This window comes from Lithobates pipiens, unplaced genomic scaffold (genome assembly GCF_037356315.1).
Source record: "Lithobates pipiens isolate NorthernLeopardFrog02 unplaced genomic scaffold, aLitPip1_a1.2 Scaffold_18, whole genome shotgun sequence".
Taxonomy (NCBI): Eukaryota; Metazoa; Chordata; class Amphibia; order Anura; family Ranidae; genus Lithobates; species Lithobates pipiens.
Window position 1 is genome coordinate 543,676,146 of NW_027507758.1, and position 26,363 is coordinate 543,702,508.

The following is a 26,363-nucleotide window of genomic DNA, read 5'->3' on the forward strand; positions in this document are numbered from 1 at the left end:
TATCGCGATGAGGCTGTGTACCATAGATATAAACCAAAAGTGATAATCACCCTACGATGAATACTTGAATATGTGAGTGTAAGTTAATAGAATGGGGTGTCTGGAGTGACTGGGGCGTGTAGTGAATGGACTTAACAAAGGTGCAGCACAAGTTTAGGGAATGTGAGATGGTGAAAACATGTTAAGAGCAATGAAAATGCTCCAACAATGGTGAACTCCATCGTGTAAAGATGAATAGGATAATTAATTAAATATAGATATAAACTGGGTCAACAACAAAAACAAAACAAGTGAGTGTTGAAAACGAAAACCACAAAAAAAGTGTGCTAAAAAACAATACCTGGAAGTGTTGAGCATAATGCTCATTCCATCTAAGTGTCTAGGGCTGTCAGAAACAACAGTCACCATACTAGTGGTGTCCAATGATCTTGTGCCAGAAGTTAGTGCCTCACTACTTCAATATATTTACTATTTATGATGGATCATGGATTATACAATGTGTATCTTTGTGCCCTATGCTATACATTTAATCTATAGTTAATAAATTTATACTATTGATTTTTGTTGCTCTTCTGTTTTTTGCTTCCAAAATCGCATGCTTTGTCAAAGTCCCAACCTTTTCTTTTTAATATGCAAGTTATTGTCCTAAAAAGTGTTTGGGGACCCGGGTCCAGCCCCAGGGGATATGTATCAATGCAAAAAAAATGTTTTAAAAACAGACGTTTTTTTGGGAACAGTGATTTTAATAATACTTAATGTGAAATAATAAAAGTGAAATATTCCTTTAAATATCGTACCTGGGGGTGATTATAGTATGCCTGTAAAGTGGCATGTGTTTCCCGTGTTTAGAACAGTCCCTGCACAAAATGACATTTCTAAAGAAATAAAAGTCATTTAAAACTGCTTGCGGCTGTAATGTAATGTCGGGTCCTGGGAATATGGATTAAAATTATTGAGAAAAACAGCATGGGTTACCCCCCGAGCCCATTACCAGGCCCTTTGGGTCTTGTAGGGATATTAAGGGGAACCCGGCACCCCAAAAAAAAGGAAAGGCATGGGCCCCCAGGCCCTATATACTCTGAACAACAGTATACAGGTGGTCCAAACAAGACAAGGACTGTAGGTTGTAAGTAGAATCTGTTTGTAATTTGGAACAGGTAAATTTTGTAAGTGTAGCCCCAGCCAAAAAAAAACTTTTTTTAAGCTTTTAGGGAAGGGTTATCACCCCTGTAACATTTGTTTTGCTGTCTGTGCCTCACTTCCTGTCCCAATGACAGTTGGATTTTGAAAATTTGGGGTTATTAGGGAAACAAGGATTGGTGATAAAGCATCAGTGGAGACACCTTTTTCCCATATTAACTCTTACAGGAGAGAATTTCCCTTCCTAGGGGTAGATTTCCTCTCACTTCCTGTTTTCTCCCTCAGTTTGTAAGTAGGAGTCATTTGTAAGTCGTGTGTTTGAAAGTAGGGGGCCGCTTGTATATACTATGCGGCCTGCCCTATATACTCTGCAGAAAATTGGGCTTTAGGTGTTGGTGGAACCCGAGCACTGTAAGCCCTCACACTTACTCTTGGGGGGTGCTGGAAACGGGCCCTGCTGTGAAATATTATATTAACAGTTGTAACTACATGCCCCTGTTAAACGGGGCAGAAAAATTGGGGCTTAGGCGGTGGTGGCATAGCACTGTAAAGCCTCATAGATACTCTTGTTGAGTGCAGGAATGGGCCCTGCTGTGAAATATTAGAGCAAATATTGTAATTACATGCCCCTGTTAAACAGGGGTAGAAAAATTGGGCCTTAGGCACTGGTGGTGGTGTCACAACACTGCAACCCCTCACAGATACTCTAGTTGAGCACAGGAACAAGCCCTGCTGTTAAATATTTGATCAAAAATTGTAATTACACGCCCTTGTTAAACAGGGGCAGAAAAATTGGGCCGAACACTGTAAGCCCTCACACTTACTCTTGGGGGGTGCTGGAATGGGCCCTGCTGTGAAATATTATATCAACAGCTGTAATTACATGCCCCTGTTAAACAGGGGCAGAAAAATTGGGGCTTCGGGGCTTCGGCTGTGGTAGCCATGTAAATCAGACGCTGTTGATGGCTGCTGGAACCAATCAGACCTTGGGGCTGCAGACTAAAGAATTGTCTGAATGTATCAGTCAGATGGCCACCTTCTCCACCGCTCCTTCTGTGACCGACCAAAGCCCAAGCAACACGTTGTCCAGGAGGACCAGGAAATTGTAACCTCCCAGGCTCTGGAAACGCATTTCACAAACCTTTCTGCAAGGCCCCGAAGTTGTTTCATCCTCTGCTTCCTCTGTGAAGGCTGTATAAGTTCTGCAACCTTACCCTTGTAACGTGGATAAGGAAGGGTTGCCAGCCAGTAATGATCCCTCTCTTTGATACGAATTCGAGGGTCCTTTTGCAGGCTTTGCAGGATCAGGGAGGCCATGCAGCGAAGGTTTTCTGAGGCATTCGATCCGGAGTCCTCTGGTTCACTAAGGATGACATGGCCCATAGCCACATACAAGTCCATGGGTTTCTGGGGACTGAATACGATCCCTTGAAGATTGCTACTGATGCTGAGTGCTAGGCTCCACCTCCGTGCTGACACAATCCTCATCCTTCTCCCCCTCCTCTTCCTGTGTGATCGGCGGGCCCTCAGGAATACTGTCTGGATAAAGGGGGCCTTGAGAGGTAAGCAAGTCCTCCTCTTCCTGCCTCAAGTGCCCTGTCCATTATTCCACGAAGCGTGTGCTCCAACAGGAAGACTGATGTATGCACTGTCACTGCTCACCATCCTCATGGCCTCCTCAAATGGTAACAGGACAGTGTATGCATCCTTGATCATGAGCCATGAGCAAAAAAAAGCCAAACTCCCCTGACCCTGTCCTTTTGCCATACTCACAAAGGTACTCATTGATGGCCCTCTGCTGCTTGTGCTGCTGCTGCAGCATTGCCAACGTTGAGTTCAACACCTGGTGGGCATGTCACAAATGAGGCGGTTCTTGGGCAGGTTGCATTCATTTTGAAGGTCAGCCAGCCTAGCACTGGCATTATATGACCGGGGGAAATGCCCACAGACTTTCCTTGCCTGCCTCAGGAGATACTGTAAGTCTGGGTACCTGCACAAGAACCACTGCACCACCAAATTAAGGACCAAATTAAGGATGTGAGCCAAACAGGGAACATGGGTCAATTGTCCCTGTCAGAGGGCAGAGAGGAGGTTGGTGCCATTGTCTCAAACCACATTTTCTGGCTGAAGCTGGTGTGGTGTCAACCATCTCTGACAGAATCTCTGCCCCAGTGTGGCTCCTGCCCCCTAAGCAGACCAACTCAAGCACTGCATGACATCTTTTTGCCTGAGTGCTTGCATAGCCCCTTGAATGCCTATGGAGCACCTCTGGTTCAGAGGACAAATCTGCAGAGGAAGAGGCCATAGAGGAAGAAGAAGAGGAAGGGGTGGAGGAGAGAGGTGTGGCAGAATCAGCACCACTACCACCCCTGAGAAACCTTGCCATGCTCCAGACTTACCATTCTCCCAATGCTGCTGGCCACCCTGGGAGGAATCAACTCTTTTGGGCCACTTCTCAACAGTTATGGTGGCCTAGTCTATGTGCTGATATAACTGCCTTCGTAGCTACCTGTTCCGTGTATGTTCAGAGTAAGACTCTACGACACCTTCCAGTGGGCCTCCTACAACCCATACCCAATGGAGAGAGGCCCTGGACCCATTTGTCTATGGATTTCATTGTGAAGTTACCCATCTCCCAGGGAAACACAGTTACCCTTATGGTGGTTGACCGGTTCTCAAAGATGTGTCATTGTATTGCACTTAAGAAGCTGCCCACTTCTAATGATATGGCTTCCATTTTTGCTCGGGAGATCTTTCGCTTACATGGGCTACCCAAGGGGATTGTCTCGGATAGGGGTAGTCAGTTTGTGTCCCGGTTCTGGTGAGCCTTTTGTGCACAGTTGGGAATTCAGCTTGCTTTCTTTTCTGCGTATCACCCACAGTCTAATGGGACTGCAGAACAAGCCAGTCAGTCCTTGGAGAAATTCCTACGTTGCTATATTTCTGACCATCATAATAACTGGTCAGACCTATTACTGTGGGCAGAGTTTGCACACAACAGTGCCTTCAATTCTGCTTCCCAATTGCCCCCGTTTATGGTGAATTATGGTTTCCAACCTTCCATGTGGCCTGTCTAGTTTGTTCTGCAGAGTATTCCTGCATTAGAGGAATTCTTCGTTCCACTTGGGCACAAGTCCAGGAGGCTTTGCAACATGATAATGATAGGTAAAGACTCCATACTGACTGCAGACGCATGCCTACACCTTCCTATCAGGTTGGGGACAGGGTCTGGCTGTCATCTCGCAACCTCCAACTTCGTATTTCCTCACTGAAGTTCACACCTCAGTTTATTGGGCCTTTCCGTATTCTTTGCAGGATTAAACCAGTGGCTTACGCATTAGCCCTTCCTTCTAATATGCGTATTTCAAATGTATTTCATGTCTCCTTATTAAAACCTTCGGTCTGCAAACGCTTTACCACCTCGGTGCCACATCCTCACCCTGTACAGGTTTAGAACCATGAGGAGTATAAAGTACTTGGTGCATTGGAAAGGGTACGGTCCAGAGAAACGCTCTTGGTTCTCATCCTCCTACGTAGTGTTCTGTCAGTTAGTGGCCAATTCACTTTAGACCGATGAATAATCATCAATCGTTTATGGCCAGCATAATGTTCAGGTTTTTCAGTGTCAGCTTTCTGATACTACAGAACAATCAAAACCTTCAATTTCTTCTGGGATTTGGCATTGACATTTTCGGGAAGGATAATTGTCTTAGCGTGGGGAGCTCGGGGGGTTATTTTATTATGGAGTACGGTAAATAAGAAAAGTAAGGAAAATCAAATTTTACGTGAGATGTTCATATTGTTTACTTGGTCTCCAAATCTTCCATACATACAGATATGCAGGTAACTTACAGTATTTAAAGAACCTGAGTAACACATACATTTTGTATAAGGATAATGTATTGAAGAATATATTTTACATTAAAATGTATGTCAGCCTTTACAATTAACTTTTTTTTGTTCTTCAAAGCATTTTATTATATTTATTCAATAAATGAAAAAAAACTGTTGATCATGTCAGCAATTCAGAACTGTCCTGTGTCCTTGCACATTCCAGAGTTATCGCAAAGGGCCTTATTAACTCATCAAGTTCTTATCTTGGACTACAGAAAAATTCCATTCTATGCTGTGAAAATTAGGATTGGGGTGATTCAGTCATTATGCAAAATACAACAGGGCAGGGCTCACATCATTTCATGTAAATCCGAGTCCACAAAATGTTGCATGTTTTCAGCCCACAACCTCAAATTAGGAGTGCATTTATGGCGGGTCAACAGATTTTTCACATTTTGTCATGTTACAACCAACAATGTACATGTATTTTATTGGGATTTTATGTGATAGATCAGTGTTTCTCAACTCCAATCCTAAAGGCACCCCAACAAGTCATGTTTTCAGGATTTCCTGAAACGGCTGTGGTAATCACTAAGGCAGTGAAACTGATTAAACCACCTGTGCAAAATAATAGAAATCCTGAAAACATGACTGCTGGGACGGTTTGAGAACTGGAGTTTAGAAACACTGTGATAGACCAACACAAAGTGGCACATAATTGTGAACTGGAAAATGGTTTTAAAAATTTTCACAAATAAATATCTGAAAGTGTGGCGTGCATTTGTATTCAGCCCCCCTGAGTCAATACTTTGTAGAACCACCTTACGCTGCAATTACAGCTGCAAGTCCTTTTGGGGATGTCTCTACCCGCTTTTCACATCTAGAGAATGACATTTTTGCCCATTCTTCTTTGCTAAATAACTCAAGCTTTGTCAGATTGGATGAACATCATCTTTGAACAGCAATTTTCAAGTCTTGCCACAGATTCTCAATTGGAGTTTGACTGGGTCATTCTAACACATAAATATGCTTTGATCTAAACCATTCCATTGTAGCTCTGGCTGTATGTTTACGGTCGTTGTCCTGCTGGAAGGTGAACCTCTTCCCCAGTCTCAAGTCTTTTGCACACTCTAAGGCCGCGTACACACGCGCGGACTGTTGGCCCAACTTTGTCCGTCCAACAGTTTGAGCGAACAGTCCGCTCAAACTTAGCATGGACGGACATGGCCACACACGACGAACAAACAGTTTGCTGAAACCGTGCGCGATGACGTGAACGGCACGTACGACGGGACGCAAAATACGACGTCCTATACACTGCATTATAACTTTCGGCTTGAAAATCCTTTCTGAGCATGCGCGGAACTTAGTTTGACGAACAAGCCTACACACGGGCGGACTGTTCGTTGAAACAAGGTTTCAGCGGACAGTTTTTCGGAATTTCCGTAAAACCTTGTCCGTCCAACTGTCCGCTGAAACTGTCCGCTGAAAGCCCACACACGAGCGGACTGTCCGCCCAAACACTGTTCAGCGGACAAGGTTGGGCCAACAGTCCGCGCGTGTGTACGCGGCCTAACAGGTTTCCTTCTAAGATTGCCCTGTATTTGGCTCCATCCATCAACTATGGCCAGATTCCCTGTCCCTGCTGTAGAAAAGCATTCCCACAACATAATGCTGCCACCACAATGTTTCACAGTGAGGATGGTGTGTTCAGGGTGATGTGCAGTGTTAGTTTTCCATCACACAACATTTTACTTTAAGGCCAAAAAGTTCAATTTTGGTCTCATCTGACCAGAGCACCTTCTTCCCCATGTTTGCTGTGTCCCCCACTTGGCTTCTCACAAACTGCAAACAGGACTTCTTATGGCTTTCTTTCAACAATACATTAACACAGAAAAAAATAAAAATAAAACAGATCTCCACATGCCTACATGATTTAAACTACCATGATTTTATCGCCTTAAAAAAGTGACATACATAGAAAAAAGCACCAATCCCTATATCCCCCTATAGGTTAGACCAGAGGGGAAGGCCCTCAAGAGAAAGAAAAGGGGGTTCTCCCCAGTGGTCTAACCCAGCCCAAAAACTAAAACACAAACTGCGTAAATGGTGTAGTTGGAGAAACCCCTCACAAAAAAGTGAGGGGAAACACAGATCACACAGTCTGCAGACCTTATCCCCCCCTAGTAAAAAACACCCCCTGTATATACCTAATAAACACATAGATCACCCATAGGACCAAATTTCCGGCCCCTCAGAATGAAACATGTAAAGTCTGCACTGGGACCCCATTTCTCTACCTACTGTAGCTTAACCCCCTTGACATTAAGGACTTAATGACTGCAACCACGATGAACAAGCCCGAAGAAGAAAAATTCCTGCTTGGATGAATTTCTTTACTACCCCTTGAATGACTCCCTATCACTCCCTAAAGGTTTTAGGAAAAGAGGATTGGTGACAAGACATTCTAAATGTTGGCTATACAAAAAATTCCCACAGAAGAACTACAAATGCCCTCCTTGGATGGCAAAACACTGTGCTAACAGAAGAAAAAACAAGGAAACAACCAACGGAAAAGGAACAGCTTGTTGCACATTTAATCAATTGGATCCTTATATACAGATCTATCCTGATCCAACTTTTGAGTGATCTCTGTATAATCAACAGATCCATGAGTAAGCCCCACTATAAGTTGTATACTTAATATTACAAACTGGAAATTACCTGCAGGTTGCAGGAACTCTGCCTGTAGTTACACTAAATATATCTATGAGGATTGTTCCATATACTATATTATAATATCTACAAACATTGTCTTATACCTTGTAATACTCTGAGATGGCTGCACAGTGTCTTGCTTAATCCGTTTGAATGTGAGGAGAACGGGGACCAATATCATATATAGAGATGTACATTGAAATATTGAGGACAACTATCACTTGGTTGGCATTTGGAGATGATTGTACATACATTGAAAGATTGATTTCGATCTAATCGTGGGGAAAAATTGCAGACATCAGTGATTGTGAAGCTACTATACAGCTACATGTGTGTACTAAAGCCAAATCATGAGAATTACCTGCAGGTAGTGGGAATAGTCTCAGATTTATAATAAAATAGGAAATTAGTACCATTGCTTCACACTTGGTTAGAACTGAGTAACTTAGTATTGTATATAGCCCTTGGAGTATCTGAAAACGTTTCCTTTCATTTAATTATACACAATTCAGCAAGACAAGACTGTAGGATATACAATATATGCATTTTGTTTACAGACTGACTGACGACTGGGAGACCTTCAGGTAGTTTTCATTTAGTGCATTTCAGGCTGTGCCCTATTCCACTGTGGGATAGTGAGATATAACCTGTTTATGGGAATACACTGCCCCACACTGGGAATTGCTTGCATGACTTTGGTCCTATGGATGATCTACGTGTTTATTAGGTATATATAGGAGGTGTTTTTTTACTAGGGGAGGGATAAGGTCTGCAGACTGTGTGATCTGTGTGTCCTCTCCCTTTTTTGTGAGGGGTTTCTCCATTTACACCATTTACGCAGTTTGTGTTTTAGTTGTTAGGCTGGGTTAGACCACTGGGGAGATCCCCCTTTTCTTTCTCTTGGGGCCTTCAACCCTGGTCTAACATATAGGGGGATATAGGGATTGGTTCTTTTTTCTATGTATGTCACTTTTTTAAGGCAATAAAATCATGGTAGTTTAACTCATGTATGCATGTGGAGATCTATTTGTTTTTTATTTTTCTGTGTTGATGTAGTCTAATTTTTGATGACATCCCCCCAAATCCATTCGGTGAGCGCTATTATCTTAAACAGGCAGGATTCCCATTTTTTCTCACTTTATATACATTTCTTTCAACAATGGCTTTCTTCCTGCCACTCTTCCATAAAGGCCAAATCGGTTAAGTGCACGACTAATAATTGTCCTGTGGACAGATTCTCTCATCTGAGCTGTAGATATCTGCAGCTCCTCCAGAGTTACCATGGGCCTCTTGGCTGCTTCTCTGATTAATGCTCTCTTTGCCTGGCCTGTCAGCTTAAGTGGACTGTCATGTCTTAGTAGGTTTGCAGGTGTGCCATACCTTTTCCACTTTTGGATGATGGACTGAACAGTGCTTTGTGAAATGTTCAAAGTTTGGGATATTTTTTATAACCTAACCTTGCGTTAAACTTCTACAAAACTTTATCCCTGACCTGTCTGGTGTGTTATTAGACTTTCATGATGTTGTTTGTTCACTAAGGTCCTCTAACAAATCTCTGAGGGCTTCGCAGAACAGCTGTATTTATACTGAGATTAAATTACACACAGGTGCAATCTATTTACTAATTAGGTGACTTCTAAATAGGTTCCACTAAATTTTAGTTAGGGGTATCAGAGTAAAGGGGGCTGAATACAAATGCACGGCACACAGATATTTATATGTAAAAAAAATTGAAAACCATTTATCATTTTCCTTCCACTTGACAATTATGTACCACTTTGTGTTGGTATATCACATAAAATCCCAATAAAATATATTTACCTATTTTGATGTACAGTAACATGACAAAATGTGGAAAATTGCAAGGGGTATAAATACTTTTCAAGGCACCGTATGTGTTTGCTTTTATTTTGTCCTGACATACACTGTAATAATAAGATCTGCTATAAAATTATTGATATATCAATATTGCTCTTTGCTTTCTTTCTTCATGACTCTATATAATAAACCTTTTTTGGCAAATTTCATGTTCCTGGCCTTCCTAAGGTAAGTTGTAAAACATTTTCTTCACCACTTCCTAAACTAGGATGATTACTGTATACAGAAATGGAGTTGCTATTAGGCAAATTATGCCCATGGACAGCAAAACATTTCACTATTTTGGTCACAGGGGAATTTCTTTGCGCTGCAAAAGGTTGTATGCCCGTAGGCTCCATTAAGGAAAATCTGTCCCTGGCTGCATATCAATAAAACGTTAAAGTGTATCTAAATCAAAAGGAAAAAATGTAAGAGATACAGTGGCTGCATTTCTTTTCTTTTTCTGCCAGGCTTTTTCTTTCCTTTATTTTCACCTGGTAAACTTTCAGATAACATGTTTCATGTACCTAGGTGCCCATGCTCATTTCTTCATTGTATCTATGGAGGGAGCCATAATTGTCATATAGGCTGGACTTCAAAAATGGCTGTTTTTCACTATTATATGATTACACATTAAAGATAATGTCTATGATTTCAGCTCAGCTCACAGCCACATCCAAGGACTGGTAAGATGCAATAAATTACATTTTTGTTTTTAGGTTTAGATACGTGTTAATAGAAATGACTTAAAGTGATATAAAGAGAGCAGTATTATACTACTTCTCTTGAAATCTGTCAACAAAAATCACAACTGTTTCACTTTAAAGAAAAGTCATTGAAGGCAAATGTTAGGATGCATTTTAATGTTGATTATATATAATGGAAAGAGAGAGCGAGAGAGAGAAAATAGTTAAAATGCCAGCTTATAACAAAGGTATTTTATTAGTTCAACTTTTAGAAATAACAACAATTTATTTTTTATTTTATTTTTTCAATAAAAGAAACAACAATAGCTTTAAAATGTAATATAAACTGACTGTTGTTATTTTTTTCACAGTAAAAATCCTAATGTTCAGCTACAACAGTACATAATATCTGTTCAGTTTTTCTTCCAGTTAGAAATACTTTCAATAATCTGCTGTGCACTTAGTTTTCCATCTTCAAGTTGTTTTTTGATAAAGAGTTGTACTTCTTCCCATTTCTTTGAGCTTTTGTCAATGCTATCAAGGACCATGGAACGTGCAATTTCCACTCTCTTAGCTATGATGTCATTTCTCACCTGAGGAACTTCATCAAATGATTTCCAGTCAAAGGGATGGGGTACATCCACTTTAATTTCTCCTTTACGTGTGGAAAGGTATGTTTTTATTCCCTCACTGGCTGAATTCTGTAAATTTTGCAACATCTGTGTGATGAACTCTATAAAGTCATTGTACTTTTGGATGGCTTGATCAATAAGGTTTTTGACTTCAGTGAGGAATTTTTCGTAAGAACTCAAAAATTGATTGTATGCGTCGTTGAGTTTGGCATTGAAGAGTTGTGAATGTTCCACAGCGGCTTTTCTGGCGGTGTTTGACCACTCACTAATTTTCTCCTCTGCCTTTAATGCAAATTCCCTGACCTGCCTCTGCCCTTTGTTTTCTGCATTGGTTGCTAGTATCATGGCTTGCTCATAGTATTCCTTCAAAAATTCTTTCATTTTGTCTGCATATTCTGAGACATCCACTCCATATTTTGATGGAAGTTCTTTTAGTGAATTGATGATGAATTTGAAGATCTGAACAACTTTCTCTTCCAGCTCATAATATTTCACTGACCACCCCACAATATTTGGATCTAAATACTCTTCTCGCAAGGCCCTGGCATAGATTAGAAGCTGTTTCGCTTTCTCTGAAAGTTCTTCATATAGATTCTGGCAAACTTTTACCAAATGACTGGTGCTCTTTATGATTCTATCAGCAAGGTCACTAGCATACTGTGCATAGTTGGAGTTCACTGCATCATTGTACATCTGTTGAGTTTGGTGTTTCATATCTTGGTAGTTTCTAGACCTAAGGGCTTCAATTAGTTTTTCAGATTTTTGTGACATCTCTTGAAGCAAACGTTTAAGATGCTGCAGATTTTTCTCAAGGCTGACGTTTTGGAGATCAGTGAAAATCTTTTTAGTAATCTGCTGGAGTTCTTTCAGAAAGTCTTTTACAGCAATGACGACTTGTCTGCCCTCTATAACTGTGTCTGTGCCAGGGATTTTGAAGTTAGTGTTATTAATTGATCGAATTAGGTTATCGAGAAGCTGCTGGATCTTCTCAATGCTTGCTTCAATCTTTGAAGTAACCCATTTCATCCCCATTGAGAACTGCTCTTCCCCGGAGTATTTGTGGGTCTGGCCTGGTAACTGAAATCTGGTGCTCTTTAAAAACTCAACAGAAGCATCAATTATATCTCTCACTGTAGTTTGGTAGCTTCTTATAACGGTAATTGATTTATCATAAAGTTGAGCACCCAGCTCACCATCACTCATGAGGTATGACATGTCTGGTGGCTGCTGGTACAGCTGTTGTGCTTTGTACACAACATCTGCATATTTACCGCTAGCATCTCTGGCAGCTGACCGAAGCTGATATTCCATCTTGTCAATTTGATTGGCTGCAGATCCATATGTTGAGGAAACCTTGGACTGAAGATGTTCCTTCATAAGTAGGCTAGCATCTTTCATGTCCATTCCCAAGTGTTCCTTGTGGTATTTGTTGATGCATCTGTAGACAGCATCAGACATCTTGGGCAATCTCTCCTTCAGACCATTGAGAACATCTTGAGCAGCTTCCTCTCTCCAATTCAGTTTGTTCTGAATCCTATCTGGGTTCTTTAGGGATATCTCATTTTTCAGAATTAAGGTGTCCTTTCCAGGAGATGCCTGTACGACATGAAAAGCATTAACAATAATCAGTGCAGAACTTGTAAGATCAAATGTACCATAATAATCAACACTTTTGTTATAGTGAGTACTAGACATGTGCAATTTGTTTTGTAACGTATCATAATTCGGACACATTTTGCATCTTTCGGACATTCGGATGCATCCAAGTGTCAGAATAAAAACTACTATGAAAGAAATTATAGTGGATATAACAAATGAATTCGACATGATTCGGTAATTCGTTAAAGATCTAATGAAACAAAAGGTCAACTCAAAGTAAATCTTACAGTCCAATCAGCTGATTAATTTTGTGCTGGAGGTTGGATTACTGACAAAGTGCATTCCTGAGAACTGAGTTATAAGGGTGTTGTATTATATTTGAGCAGAGGAGAAGAGATATTGTCATTGTCTGTGTTAATAGATTCAATAAACAAGCGACTATCCAAACTACGAATAATTACCGTATCACAAATCAATATACATACATAAATATCAAATTTCAACTATTGCGAAAGAAATTATAGCGGATATAATAAATTAATTTGAGATGATTGGGTAGTTCGTTAAAGATCAAATGAAACAAAAGGTCGACTCAAAGTAAATCTTACAGTCCGATCAGTTTATTAATTTTGTGCTGGAGTTTGGATTACTGGCAAAGTGCATTCCTGAGAACTCAGTAAGAAGGGTGTTGTATTGTATTTGAGCAGAGGAGAAGAGATATTGTCATTGTGTATGTTAATAGATTCAATAAGCAACCGACTTTCCAAACTACGAATCATTATCACGAATATATATACATACATAAATATCGAATTTCAACTAATACGAAATAAATTATAGCGGATATAACGAATGAATTCGACACTCTAGAGAAATAACGAATTATCCGAAAATGAATTAACGTAACATAATGAATATAACAGAACAAAATTATGTATTTTACGAATGACAACAAACTGAAACTAAACAAAATTTTTGGTTGTGCACAAGTCTAGTGAGTACTAAGCTGTTAACCTAATTTTCCCAAGCATTATGTTGTACATAGAGTTAAACTTTAACCAAAGGGGAGAGGGATTAGAATACATGACAGTTTTTTTTATTGCTGTCTGTGCCCCTGTTAGGGAGACTCGCCCTCTCTATTTATCCTGTTTACCATGATCACTGAGAGTAAAAGAAAATGCCAAATTTTAGGTTAGCACCAGACCAGGAACAGAAGTTGAATCTTCTAATGAAGCTGCTAGTTCGAGTGACCCTGATGACAGCCAGGCTCTCTAGCAGAGCACCATATAGCAGTAAAAACCTGGCAGATGATCTAATTTTTCTACACCACAAAAGTAAAAAAATTAAAAAAGTTTAGGCCAGACCTACATATGTTGTATATCCAATTGCCGACCGATGTCAGCATATATATACGTCGGCAGAATGGCATGGCTGGGCAAAGTAACGTACCCGTATGTTACTTTGAATTTCCCGCCGTGCGTGTGCGTGCACGCCTCCCATGAGCTCCGTGACCGTGCCCACGGGACCCACAGACTCAATTGCCACTGGGATACCCACGACTGTGTCACGGAGCTGAAGAACAGAGAGATGCAAACAGCATCTCCCCTTTCTGCCTAGTGACAGGACACCAATCTTCTGCTCCCTGTCATCGGGAGCAGCTATCAGTGTTGTGTCACTGCTAGCCCATCCCCCAGACAGTTATAAACACTCCCCCAGGACACACTTAACCCCTCCCCACCCCCTAGTGGTTAACCCCTTCACTGCCGGTGAAATTTTTACAGTAATCAATGCAATTTTATAGCATTGATCGCTGTATTAATGCCAATGGTCCCAAAAATGTGTTAAAATTGTCTGATGTGTCCAGAATAATGTCGCAGTCATGATAAAAAACAGTGATCGCCGCCATTACTACTAAAAAAAAATTATTAATAAAAATGGCATAAAACTATCCCCTATTTTGTAGGCGCTATAACTTTTGCTCAAACCAATCAATACACGCTTATTGCAAAAAAATTTTACCAAAAATATGTAGAAGAATACGTATCGGCCTAAACTAAGGAAAAAAATGTTTTTATATATTTTTGGCGCATATTTATTATAGCAAAAAGTTAAAAAATAATGAAATTTTTTCAGAATTGTCGCTCCTTTTTTGTTTATAGCGCAAAAAATAAAAACCGCAGAGGTTATCAAATACCACCAAAAGAAAGCTCTATTTATGGGAACAAAAGGACATCAATTTTTTTTGGGAGCCACGTTGCACAACTGCGCAATTGTCAGTTAAAACGACACAGTGCAGAATTGTAAAAAGAGCTCTGATCAGGAAGGGGGTAAATCCTTCTGGGGCTGAAGTGGATATACTACATTTTCTTATAGAAGGACTAACAGCAAGGATACTTACCAAAGAACGGCTGTAGAGCCTAATTTTGATAGTCTTTGAGTCCCTTTCCAGTTGAAGCCCCAGAGTTCCACAAGATGGAGAATATATGGATGAGGAAACGCCATTTTCATCATGTTGGCATTTTATTTGTACATTGGTGAATGTCGGGCTAGTTATGTCTATTTGAAGATTGTGGCCTTGCATCCTAAATAGAAATGTAAAAGAGGAAATTACAGAAAAAACGTGCGTTGGCGACTATCAATGCATGATAAAAACAACGACTCTATGCAAAAGCAGAACATTTACAGGGTAATTTTTGTAGCATGCAGAAGCTTTCCAGGAGTCATTTACAATGTGACCAAGTGAGGGGAAAACTGAAAGACCCTGAGCTGGGATAATATCTTCTAGTTTGGTTTTGAACTGCTAAGCAAGAGGTATAGATTTAGGGCTTGATTGGTCAACCTAATGGCCTATTTTCATAACCAACTCTAAAAAAAGACAATATATACAGTATCTTACAAAAGTGAGTACACCCCTCACATTTTAGTAAATATTTTATTATATCTTTTTTATGTGACAAAACTGTAGAAATTACACTTTGCTAAAATGTAAAATAGTCAGTGACAGTGTACAGCTTGTATAACAGTGTAAATTTGCTGTCCCCTCAAAACAACTCAACACAGCCATTAATGGCAAAATGCTGGCAACAAAAGTGAGTAGACCCCTAAGTGAATATGTCCAAATTGGGCACAATTATCCATTTTCTCTCCTTGGTGATGTCACTTGTTAGTGTTACAAGGTCTCAGGTGTGAATGGGGAACAAGTGTGTTACATTTGGTGTTATAGCTCTCACTCTCTCATACTGGTCACCGGAAGTTCAACATGGCACCTCATGGCAAAGAACTCTCTGAGGATCTAAATTGTTGCTCTACATAAAGATGGCCTAGGCTATAAGAAGATTGCCCAGACCCTTAAACTGAGCTGCAGCATGGTGGCCAAGACCATACAGTAGTTTAACAGGACAGGGTCCACTCAGAACAGGCCTTGCTATGGTCGACCAAAGAAGTTGAGTGCACATGCTCAGCGTCAAATACAAAGGTCGTCTTTGGGAAATTGAAGTATCAGTGCTGCCAGCATTGCTGCAGATGTTGAAGGGGTGGGGGGCCAGCCTGCCAGTGCTCAGATCAGATCATATGTCGCACACTGCATCAAATTGGTCTGCATGGCTGTTGTTCCTGAAGGAAGCCTCTTCTAAAGGTGATGCACAAGAAAGCCTGCAAAAAGCTTGCTGAAGACAAGCAGACTAAGGACATGAATTACTGGGACCATGTCCTGTGGTCTGATGAGACCAAGATGAACTTATTTGGTTCAGATGGTGTCAAGCATGTGTGGTGGCAACCGGGTGAGGGGTACAAAGACAAGTGTGTCTTGCCTACAGTCAAGCATGGTGGTAGGAGTGTCATGGTCTGGGGCTGCATGTGTGCTGCCAGCACTAGGGAGGGAACCATGTATGCATCATTGAGGGAACCATGTATGCCAACATGTACTGTAACTTACTGAAGCAGAGCATGATGCCCTCCCTTCAGAGACTGGGCCGCAGGGCAGTATTTCAACATGATAACAACTCCAAACACACCTCCAAAATGACCACTACCTTGCTAAAGAAGCTGAGGTTAAAGGTGATGGATTGGCCAAGTATGTCTCCAGACCTAAATCCTATTGAGCGTCTGTGGGGCATCCTCAAACGAAAGGTGGAGGAGCGCAAGGTCCTCAACATCCACCAGCTCCATGATGTCATCATGGAGGAGTGGAAGAGGACTCCAGTGGCAACCTGTGAAGCTCTGTTGAACTACATGCCCAAGAGGGTTAAGGCAGTGCTGGAAAATAATGGTGGCCACACAAAATATTGACACTTTGGGCACAATTTGGACATTTTCACTTAGGGGTGTACTCACTTTTGTTGCCAGAGGTTTAGACATTAATGACTGTGTGGAGTTATTTTGAGGGGACAGCAAATTTACACTGTTATACAAGCTGTACACTCTCTACTTTACATTGTAGCAAGGTGTCATTTCTTCAGTGTTGTCACATGAAAAGTTATAATAAAATATTTACAAAAATGTGAGAGGTGTACTCACTTTTGTGAGATACTGTATGAATGTATGAATAATTGAAGAAGTTTTGGTTACCTTAATCCATTGAAAGATGTTTGCTCCTTCCAAACAGCACTCAGGTCCACATGTGCAAGACTTCCCTGTCCAATGATATTCAGAGATCTTCCTTTTAAAGAACTAGCCAATGAAGCTGCAAGCAAATAAAAGGAGGTAATGAATAAATGAAATTCTTAGTCCGCAGTTTCTAATTTCAATAACAACTGATACAAGATCTGATAATTGACCTTTTTTGCACTATGGAATAGCATAGTAAACATTGAGCTATTTTACTTGACCTTACCTGTTTTATGGTAAAGCATGCACATTGTGCTAAATTGCATTTTACCCTGCATACTAATTTTCTTCCACTTCATCTAACCATTTGAGGACTTTATATTGAGGTATAAAGAAACTCACCATCTAGGTCAAACTCCAGGAATCTTAGTGTTGAACTGCTGGTAGCATCAATGGAACCAACAAGACCTTCTGGGCTGTTTTCCACTTTGTTTGTCCAAGTGAGATTGTATATCGGGGTCGTAAACTGGATGGATCCAGACAAGGCTCCAAAAGCTGGGATGTAAATTCCAGCGGGCATTCTTAGATTTGCTGGTGGAATCACAACTCTCTGCTCTGGGATTTCAATTGTTGGTAGGTCAATGTCTGCTATCTTGTTGAACAAACTGTTGAAGTCTAAGTTGTAGAATGTTTTGGGAAGGGTATATTTGGGCACAGTTACTTGATATTGTGGTACAGAAAGCTCAACAAAGGATATTTTAGAATCTTCTCCTGCAGTGTATAGCACATTTATGGGGACTTTAGGGAACTGGACTTCTGGAAGTGATGAAGGAAGATGGGCATCTTTTGGGAAACTAAATCCTGGGAATGTCATTGTGTAGCCATCACCTAGCTTCTCAGATGATAGGGGGTAGAAAAATCCATTCTTGCTTTTTGTGTAAACTAGTGATGTAGAAGCATTCAAGTACTGTTTCTTGTCAGGGCTTGTTGTAATATCAAGCCTTAGGACATCCCACAAACTTCTATCATACACTGGAAGTATGATTGACTTTAGGAAATCTACATAACCTTGCAAGGATCCACCAACCATAATCCTAGCATCTGTCTGGTCATTGGATAGCTTCAGGTCATGAGCAGCAATAAGGTTCTCTATAATGCCATGACCTTTCACACTAAATTCTTGCTTCTCTGTATTAAGGGTTAATGAAATGCCTTGGTTTATTGATGCAGCTTCAATGAATGAGTTGGGTTGGTTAATCTGGACTTGAAGGTCTGCCAGCAAACTCCAAAGAGCCAACTCTAGTGTTGCCTTGCTGCTTTGCTGTCCCTTTGATGTAAAAAGTGGGGTGATCCTGAAATAGTTTTCTCCTTTATGTTCCCAAAGGGCAAATACACGGCTGATAGATGCTTCAACAGCCAGACTCTCTGCCAATTCCATGTTTCCAATGCTGTCTGCTTTAGATCTGGACACAAGACTCACAGATGACCTGAGGCCATTGGAATTCAGGTAGGCATTTGCATCAGTGCTGAACGATCCACTAAACATCTGTTTAGACAAAAATGTTCCACTTATATCTCCCTTTGCATGAGTTTCTCCTGAAAAGTAAGATGTAAGACCTTCAAGATTTAAAGTGTGAATAAGATTTCCTTTAGCTGTGTTTCCAAATAATGCATCATTAAGATCATACGTGAGGGACATTTTAGATACAACAGTAGGCTTTGTCTTTGTGTTGCCATTAAGTTCTTGTTTGAAGGTGCTCTTTATCAGACTTGTGTCCATTTGTGCATTTGTGATGACAGATGCTTCAATGTTTTTCTTTCCAAATGATATGGAACTTTCATGTTTTCCCTCAGCAAAGACAGATTTCAGAGCTAGCCCTGTCGCCAGTTTTAGCCCTCTCTTCCTGGTAAGAGAAGTAGTTGCATCCATATTAAATTGAAGGCTGTCAATAACAGAGGTTGAGGCTATGCTTACCCGGGCAGAGATGTCGGACTGATTATATATCCCAGCACTTGTAGTTAGTGAAATCACATTGGATTTAAAGAAGAAATCATAAGTGAGGTTACCCATAGCTGGAATTAAAATACTGTTCTGTCCAGGTGGTAACTTTAGTTTGGGAAGGGACAGTCTGCGTAAGGAATTTGGAACATGAAGAACAGGCAATTCAAGTGAGGGTAGAACTAATTTGTAGGTTGGGATGGAAAATCCAATCACTGGAACTACAAAGCTTGGGGTGCTAATTTCTTTAGGGACTACATATCCAAAAGCCGGAAGCTCAGCAGAGAAAGATGAAACCTCAACGTTGACTAGTGGGATGGTGTAGCCTGGAATCCTAAAGGTTCTTGGAATTCTGCTGACCTGATTGTCTACTTTATATTTGTCAAATTTTGTCTTAGCCTGGTTATATGAATCCACCATAAAATTCAATGTTTTGTCTCGCCCAATTTCAAATTTTTTGCTAAGGGTCTTCATATTTGTATTTATAGAATCAAAAAGTATGTCTAATGGCAGAGGAATTGCATGTGTGTCTTTGTTCTTTTGGTATTGAAGCTTTATATTCAGATCAAAGTTCTGTCTGGTTGATGTCAACAAATTTTTCAGTCCAGTTCTTTCCCACAAAGAAAATTCTCGGACTGGTGTTGTTTTAAGAGATGTATATGGGATGGTAATTTCTGGAATAGAGACTGGAATTGTTAGAAAGTCAAGGACAGCTTCCCCGTTCATTTCCAAAACAGCTGCAATATTTTCTTCATTATTTCCTAGTGAAACTGTGTGAGCAATCTTGTATTGGTTGAACCTTCCATTAGCCTGCCATGACACTTGCTGAACATTAGGATTCAGTGTAAACTCATAGTTGTTCATGAAGTCAATCTTGCCAGTGAGCCTAAGGGGGAAACTGACTTTGAGATTTCCATTGTTAGTAGTAGACAGTTTTATTTCAAATGCCTTTGCTAAAAAGGCAAAATTGTTGTTTATTGTGCCAGTTGCTCGCCCTGCTAACTCTGAGTTATGATTTACCTCTAGTTCTATTTTCATCTCATTAACCTGTGCCCTTCCTTTAGCTGTCACAATGCTGTTTCCGATGTTAGGTGCATCTGCCTTTGACATCATTTCAAGTGTCACATAATTTAAGAACACTGAGTCGTACTTGAGGTTTTGATCTAATTTTAGATATTTGTCATTGATCTTGTTGGTTCCCAAAATTTCAATGTTGCCACCTTTCAGGTTGAACTTTAGGTCTGCTTGATGGGTACCTTCATCTGAGAAATACTGGCAAGCCCATTTCCAGACTCCTTTACCAGAAGATATAAGAGTGATGCGTCCAATGTCCACAGTTGTGTCAATATCATTTTGAAGGTCGAGCTGGCTGGTGAAGTCCAGTTGTGGAATATTGAGTCTGTGGGAATATTTTGTTGTAACATCTGCTGTTATTCTCCTTTGTATTTTCACAATAATTGAATTCTGTAACTCAGCTGAATTCTTCTCAGTTCTTAGATTAGCATTGGTTTGGATCTGTGTCTGAATGTGACTTGACAAGAAAGTGATCTCACTAAAGTGATCCAATTTCACATTGCGGTGAGCCAATGACACAGTTTCTTTGAAGATTAACTGTTCCAGCAAGGGAGCAGAAATTCGAGCATCAGCACCAAAAGTAAAAGCCAATGCCTCGATCATAGATGTGGCTTCTGTTGTGAGGGATGCAATGATTTCCGGTGACTTCTCAGATACAGTAGTATTCTTGACCTCAGCTAAAGTTGCCATATTGAAAAATGGTGAGCTCACTTTGAATGAGCCAGAAAGCTTGCCAAACGTTGGAATAGAGATAGTGTGTGGAATCTTAGGAAGCTGGAATTCAGGAATCTGTATTTCAGAAAATTTGAAATTTTCTAGATTTAGTTTAGGGATTTTGTATTCAGGAAGTTGCATATTAGGAATATAGATTTCTGGAATAGAAAATTCAGGAAGCCCCATGTCACTCATTTTTAGATCTCTCAATAAAACATCTGGAGGTGGCCACTTATAGTCACTTGAAATGATCTGATCAATTACTCGTACAATTTTCAGTTTAATTTCATTCAGATCAATAACATATGATGGTACTTTGTAGGTATTCAAAATAGTGAACTCTGGAGTAACATATCTTGTTGGAATTTCCATATCTTTTAGCTTTCTTAAATTAATCTCCACAGACTGGATTTCCAGATCAGTGAATGGCACAGTAAAGAATGGTGTTCTGAATGTCGCCTCCCTAAGAGCCCGAAGGCTAACTTCAAATGCAGGAATGTGGATAAATCCTAGATTAATTTGTGGTACAGCAAATCCTTCCTCTACAAAAACTTTAACTTTGTCAGACCATTCTTTAATATTGTTCTCTTCTGCAAAACCTGTAATCTTGATAGCTGCAATGTTCCACTGCTCTATTACAAACATCACAAAGCGCCTGTAGGCCTGGCTCAGCTGTTGAAGATATTTCTTACATTCTTCTTGTATGTTCATTGAAGAGATTCGGTCTCTGTAATCTTCAAGATGGTCAATTACCCTGGTCTTCCACTCATTTAGTACTGTGGAGGTCATGACATCATCATACCACTGCATGATGGCAGCAAGTCTGGTGTCTCTTACTTGTTGAAGATATTCTGTTACTACTGCTCTTACATTATTTAAATACTGTCTTAATGCTTCAGCCTTCTGAGGCAGTTCCAAGGCTTTCATTTTATCATTTAGCTTTTCGGTTGTGTCCTTTATCCACATGTTGACATTATCCACAAATGTGTCATAATCGAAAGACCGCATCTTCTTAATTACAATATCAAGGTAGTAATTGATGTGCTCAATGAGCTTCTTAAAGTCATAGTCTCTCACTTCCTTGACTGTGGATTCAACAAAAGTGAGAACTTTTTTATAATATAGTCTGATATCAATGTTATTTAGCATATCTGCTATTTTTTTCATGGTCTCCTTGACTTTCTGCTGGTTGAGGAACTCAACAAACTTTTCTAGAATAACTTCCACTTTTTTATCAAGTTCATAGTCGGCCACAAAGTCTTGTAGTTTGTCAACAACAACATTTATTTTCTCACCGATTTCAAATTCCTCCATCTGTGTGGTGATAAGATTTTTTATGTGTTCTATAATAACGCTGAGCTTCTCAACTGGCAAAGAGTTTCTTATCTTTTCTACATATTGGGATATGTCAATGCTTTGCAGTGCTGCTTTTATGTTTTGTGATATTTGGTCAAGATCAACTCTCTGAACATACACTTGAATTTGTTGTAAGAGTCTTTGCAGCCTAGCTTTTATTTGATATTGTTCATCTACATTCTGAATCCAGGCAGCCACGCTTTGTCCTAAATCATTGATATTAAATTCTTCGAGCTGTACGCGTATGTTCTGAACCAATTCAAAAATCTTCTCCCGAACTCTGTATTCAGAATCAAAAGCCTTCAGTTTGTCAACACATCTTTGTATAAACATCTCAACAGCCCTCTTAAGCTGCTCAAAGTCATAATTGTCTCTTATGTATCTGTCCATTTCATTCACATAGACCTGTAGGCGGTACTGAACTGCTGCAAAGTACTCCTCAACTGCAGACTGCAGTTCCCCTGCAGTAACTTTATATTCTTTGGCTAATGTATATATTTTATCCTTTGCTAATCTAACCTTTTCTTCTACATTCAAATTTTCCACATAGTCTATTACTTTCTGCACAGTGGGGTCCACCGCCCTTCTGTATCTCTGTACATATTGGTCAATATTCACTTCCTTCAATGAATTCTGCAGCGCTTGTAGGGCATTAATCAATACAGTTCTTATTTTCTCAAAATACAAGGACATGTTCTCGATAAAAGGCAAACTGATGACATGCATGTCTTTATTCTTGTCATACTTTATGTATCCAGAAATGCTAAACTCTTGGGGACTGTTTACAGTGTCTCTTAAGTTTAATGCATCAATTGGATTGAACCGGGCAAATGGTAGACGGATCTCTTTGTCCAAGATTAAGAGGTCTGCCAAGGCCTGGCTATTAATCTCAACTCCAATACCATCAGCATTGTTGTATGCACTAAAGTCTTGGTTGTATGTGTTTTGGTTCAGGCTGCTCTTCAGCTTCAAAGAACTTAGCTGCTCTGCTGGTGTGAACAACAGGTTGATTTTGTAGTCTAGAAGGGTCTCATGTGTATTGCCTGTACCTAATGAATGTCTGGTGGATCCTCTGTAATTATGGACTAAGTTGAAAGAAAGAGGCTCGGCTTTTAGGATGAATTTACTGTAAAGCTGTCCTGATTGTTCCCCAAAGATCAGCAGTCTCCCATCTCCATTGGTCTGAGAGTCAATGGTAATAGTGAATGGTTCCACAACAGAACGGATCATGTTGCTGAAGCGCATATATTTTGATTCACAGTTTGTGTTGCTGCTAAGTGAGGCTGAGAGTCCAGCAATATCAAGGGTAAATCTATGTGTGTGGGCTGTTCCTTGTATATTCGCAACAGTGTCTGTGTTCAGATTTGCAGCCAGGTTTCCAACTGAGAATCCATAGGAATGCTTTATTTCATCTTTGTTAAATGCACCTCTGATATTGCCATTGATATTTAACTTGAATAATTCAAGTTGAAGCTGGCCTTTGTTGGTTAATTCCAAAGAGCCATATTGTAGTTCGTTATTCAGCAAAGATGTCATAGTGTAAGGTTGCATCTGGAATTCAAATCTGTGCTTGTGGAACTTGTCAGAGCTTAAGGAATTTTCAAACTTAGAGGTAAACTGTAATGTCGTCCCCGCGATGCTTAAATCATTGCTGTTTTCAAGTTTCACTTGATCATATGAGCCCATTAGGTTGTTTGAGAATTTAAGTCCTTCTCGGCTAATCCTGAAGTTGAACAGATTCTTACTGTCTAAACCAAGAATTGTAGCTTGATAGACACTACCCAAAGACAGTTCCATCATGGCAACTTTTCCATCAACAGAAATCTTGGCGCTGTGCTCTCGGTATCGTCCATTTGCCATAATTTTCATCACTGCTCCTGAACTTCCAATTCCAGCATTAAACTCATTTTCCAGCATTAAGGGGTTAAAGTTGACACTGGTTGTTGCACTGCTAGACAGACCATCTTGGCTAAGCTTTAAAGTAGCTTTGTGAGCAGCTCGGCTTTGCTGATTATTGAGGGTTAGGTCAGCATTTAGTTCTAGACCAAGAGAATTCAGGGAGCCAGTTAGTAGAGTGTAGAATCTGTTACGCTTGTAGTTTGCCTGACATTCAGAGCGTACAGCAGCCATCTGTTTTGAAATGGTGAATTCAAGCTTGTTTAACCCAACCAGATTGTAGTAATTTCCATTTGTATCTGACTTCAGGGTCAGCTGTTTATTCCTGTAATCTAAAGACATGGTGTTAACAAGAGCTCCATCAAGCAGTTCAGTGGTTGAAGACATTGTCACCGCTTCTGTCAAGAACATTCCAGACATCTTGTTGGTGGCTTTCAAGAAAGAGGAATCAAACTGAAAGTTAGAATCAGCTTTAGCCTGGAAATTGTCAGTGTTGAATGTGGTGACAAGCCTTAAGTCACTGTTGGCAAACAATGATGCTAAAGCGAAACGCTCATTAGTCTCAACCTCTGTTGTCAGTATGTTATTTGTTATTGATGACGTGGATGAAAGCGTTCCAGAGGTATCTAATCCCAGAACACTTCTGGCCTGATATGCATAGGATCCTTTAAAGATCTGGTTACTTCTGAAGTTGTACTGCTCACTGAATCTCATGCTTGATTCAAGCAAGGTATGGCTTAAAGATCCCTCATAGGACAGACTTAATGCTTTCATTGGATCATATGTTGCCACCCCGGAACCTGCAAAATAAAAAATAAAACAAAATAAATGTATGCACAATATTCCCTTCCAAATAACAAAATAATTTTGTGTGCATTTACAGAAGTTGTCAGCGTTATGCCTGTAACCATATTTGATAAAAGACCAACTCTAGATCACAAGTGAAATTAGCTAGTGAAGAAATAATTCTAGCCAGGAAACACTGCATGTCAGAAAGCATACATTTCCTAGTTTGTATTCAATATAATTCACTGAAGCATGTCAGAAAGCCCTGGTTGATGAAACTACTACCTATATCTTCGGGATGTAACTTTCTGCCTGTCTGCTTGATGTATCACCAATAAGATTCAAATGTTTCATTGGAAGCTAAATAAAAGTGTTGTCCAGCTATATAGACAAATCTTTTATAAAAGATTTCCAAATAAGGAAAACGATTATTTGACTACTTATGCCATAGCTTCACAAATATCATATATATAATATCACTTGATAGTGAATTTGCTATCATAGAACCGCCATAAATATTAAATGGTATACAACAAGAGCTACTGTCAGTCTTCACTCTAGTAAGCATTGTACAAAACACCACGAAGAGTCTTGCTTATATATTGACCATAAATTATACTATACATACAGTATATAAAAATTAAAATTTCTGCAGCCCGAAATTATTTTAGCTTGAGTATTCAAAGCAATTATCCCACGTTTTTTTTAGCTGAGTGCAAGAAATACAGTACACTCAATTATCAATCTGTGCCAGCCCTTGGGATCACACACTATCCATATTATATGGCTGTCTTCAGGGAATTCCACTTCTATGTTATGGCACAATCTCAAATGGCTTTATCAGGAAATTGCTGGCGTTCCCAAGTATAACTCAAGGGTTATGGGAATTTACTATAAGAAGTTGTTTTCACATGTTTATATTGGGTTCTGCTTCAGGACAGTTTTGTACAGAAACATGTATACATAGTGGAACTGTGAACACACAAATACCTAAGCAAAAAGTTGCAAGTTCCTTAGAAAAAGGACCTACCATCAATGGAATATGACAAAACTTCCAAAATGGCATCTGCCTTCATTTGGTATCTAGAAGTGAACCGATAGATGTCACTAGTAGCATTGCCTCCAGAATAGGATGCTGACCAGTTGTAGTAGTTGCTATTTAAGTTAGATGAGACATCCAGAAGGCCAATTAGGGGCACTCTAAGTTGGTAATACTCAGGGATAGTGAAAGCTGGAACCCTGAACTCTTGAGCTGGGACACTTATTCCCGCTGACTTCAGCTCCAGGGCAGGAGACCTTACTGTCCATGGCACCACTTGGTGGGATGGCTTTCCACCATAGGGCAACGGGATATTGATTGTAATACTGTCCTTGTTAAAACGATAGGCAATTCTTCCATCACTGCAAAAAAAAAGGTTGATAAGCAAATTATTTCTAAACAAGATATGTTCAAGCATAGAACCACATGTCAAACATGTCAAATCGGCGGCAATTGTCGGTAATGGCACCGTCCTCGCTGCATTTCTG

At 40.0% G+C, this 26,363-nt stretch overlaps 1 protein-coding gene across 1 annotated transcript in view; it reads right to left on the reverse strand.

Moving 5' to 3' along the window:
- Positions 1-10,472: 10,472 nt before the first annotated feature.
- APOB (apolipoprotein B) overlaps positions 10,473-26,363 on the reverse strand; it is a 52,609-nt gene continuing 36,718 nt past the window's right edge. The window contains exons 25-29 of the mRNA XM_077488851.1: positions 25,867-26,237; positions 17,414-24,850; positions 17,033-17,147; positions 14,865-15,048; positions 10,473-12,463 (exon numbers count right to left, since the gene is read on the reverse strand). Coding sequence (XP_077344977.1) covers positions 10,649-12,463; positions 14,865-15,048; positions 17,033-17,147; positions 17,414-24,850; positions 25,867-26,237 — 9,922 coding nt within the window. The 3' untranslated portion in view covers positions 10,473-10,648. The remainder of the gene's footprint in view (positions 12,464-14,864; positions 15,049-17,032; positions 17,148-17,413; positions 24,851-25,866; positions 26,238-26,363) is intronic.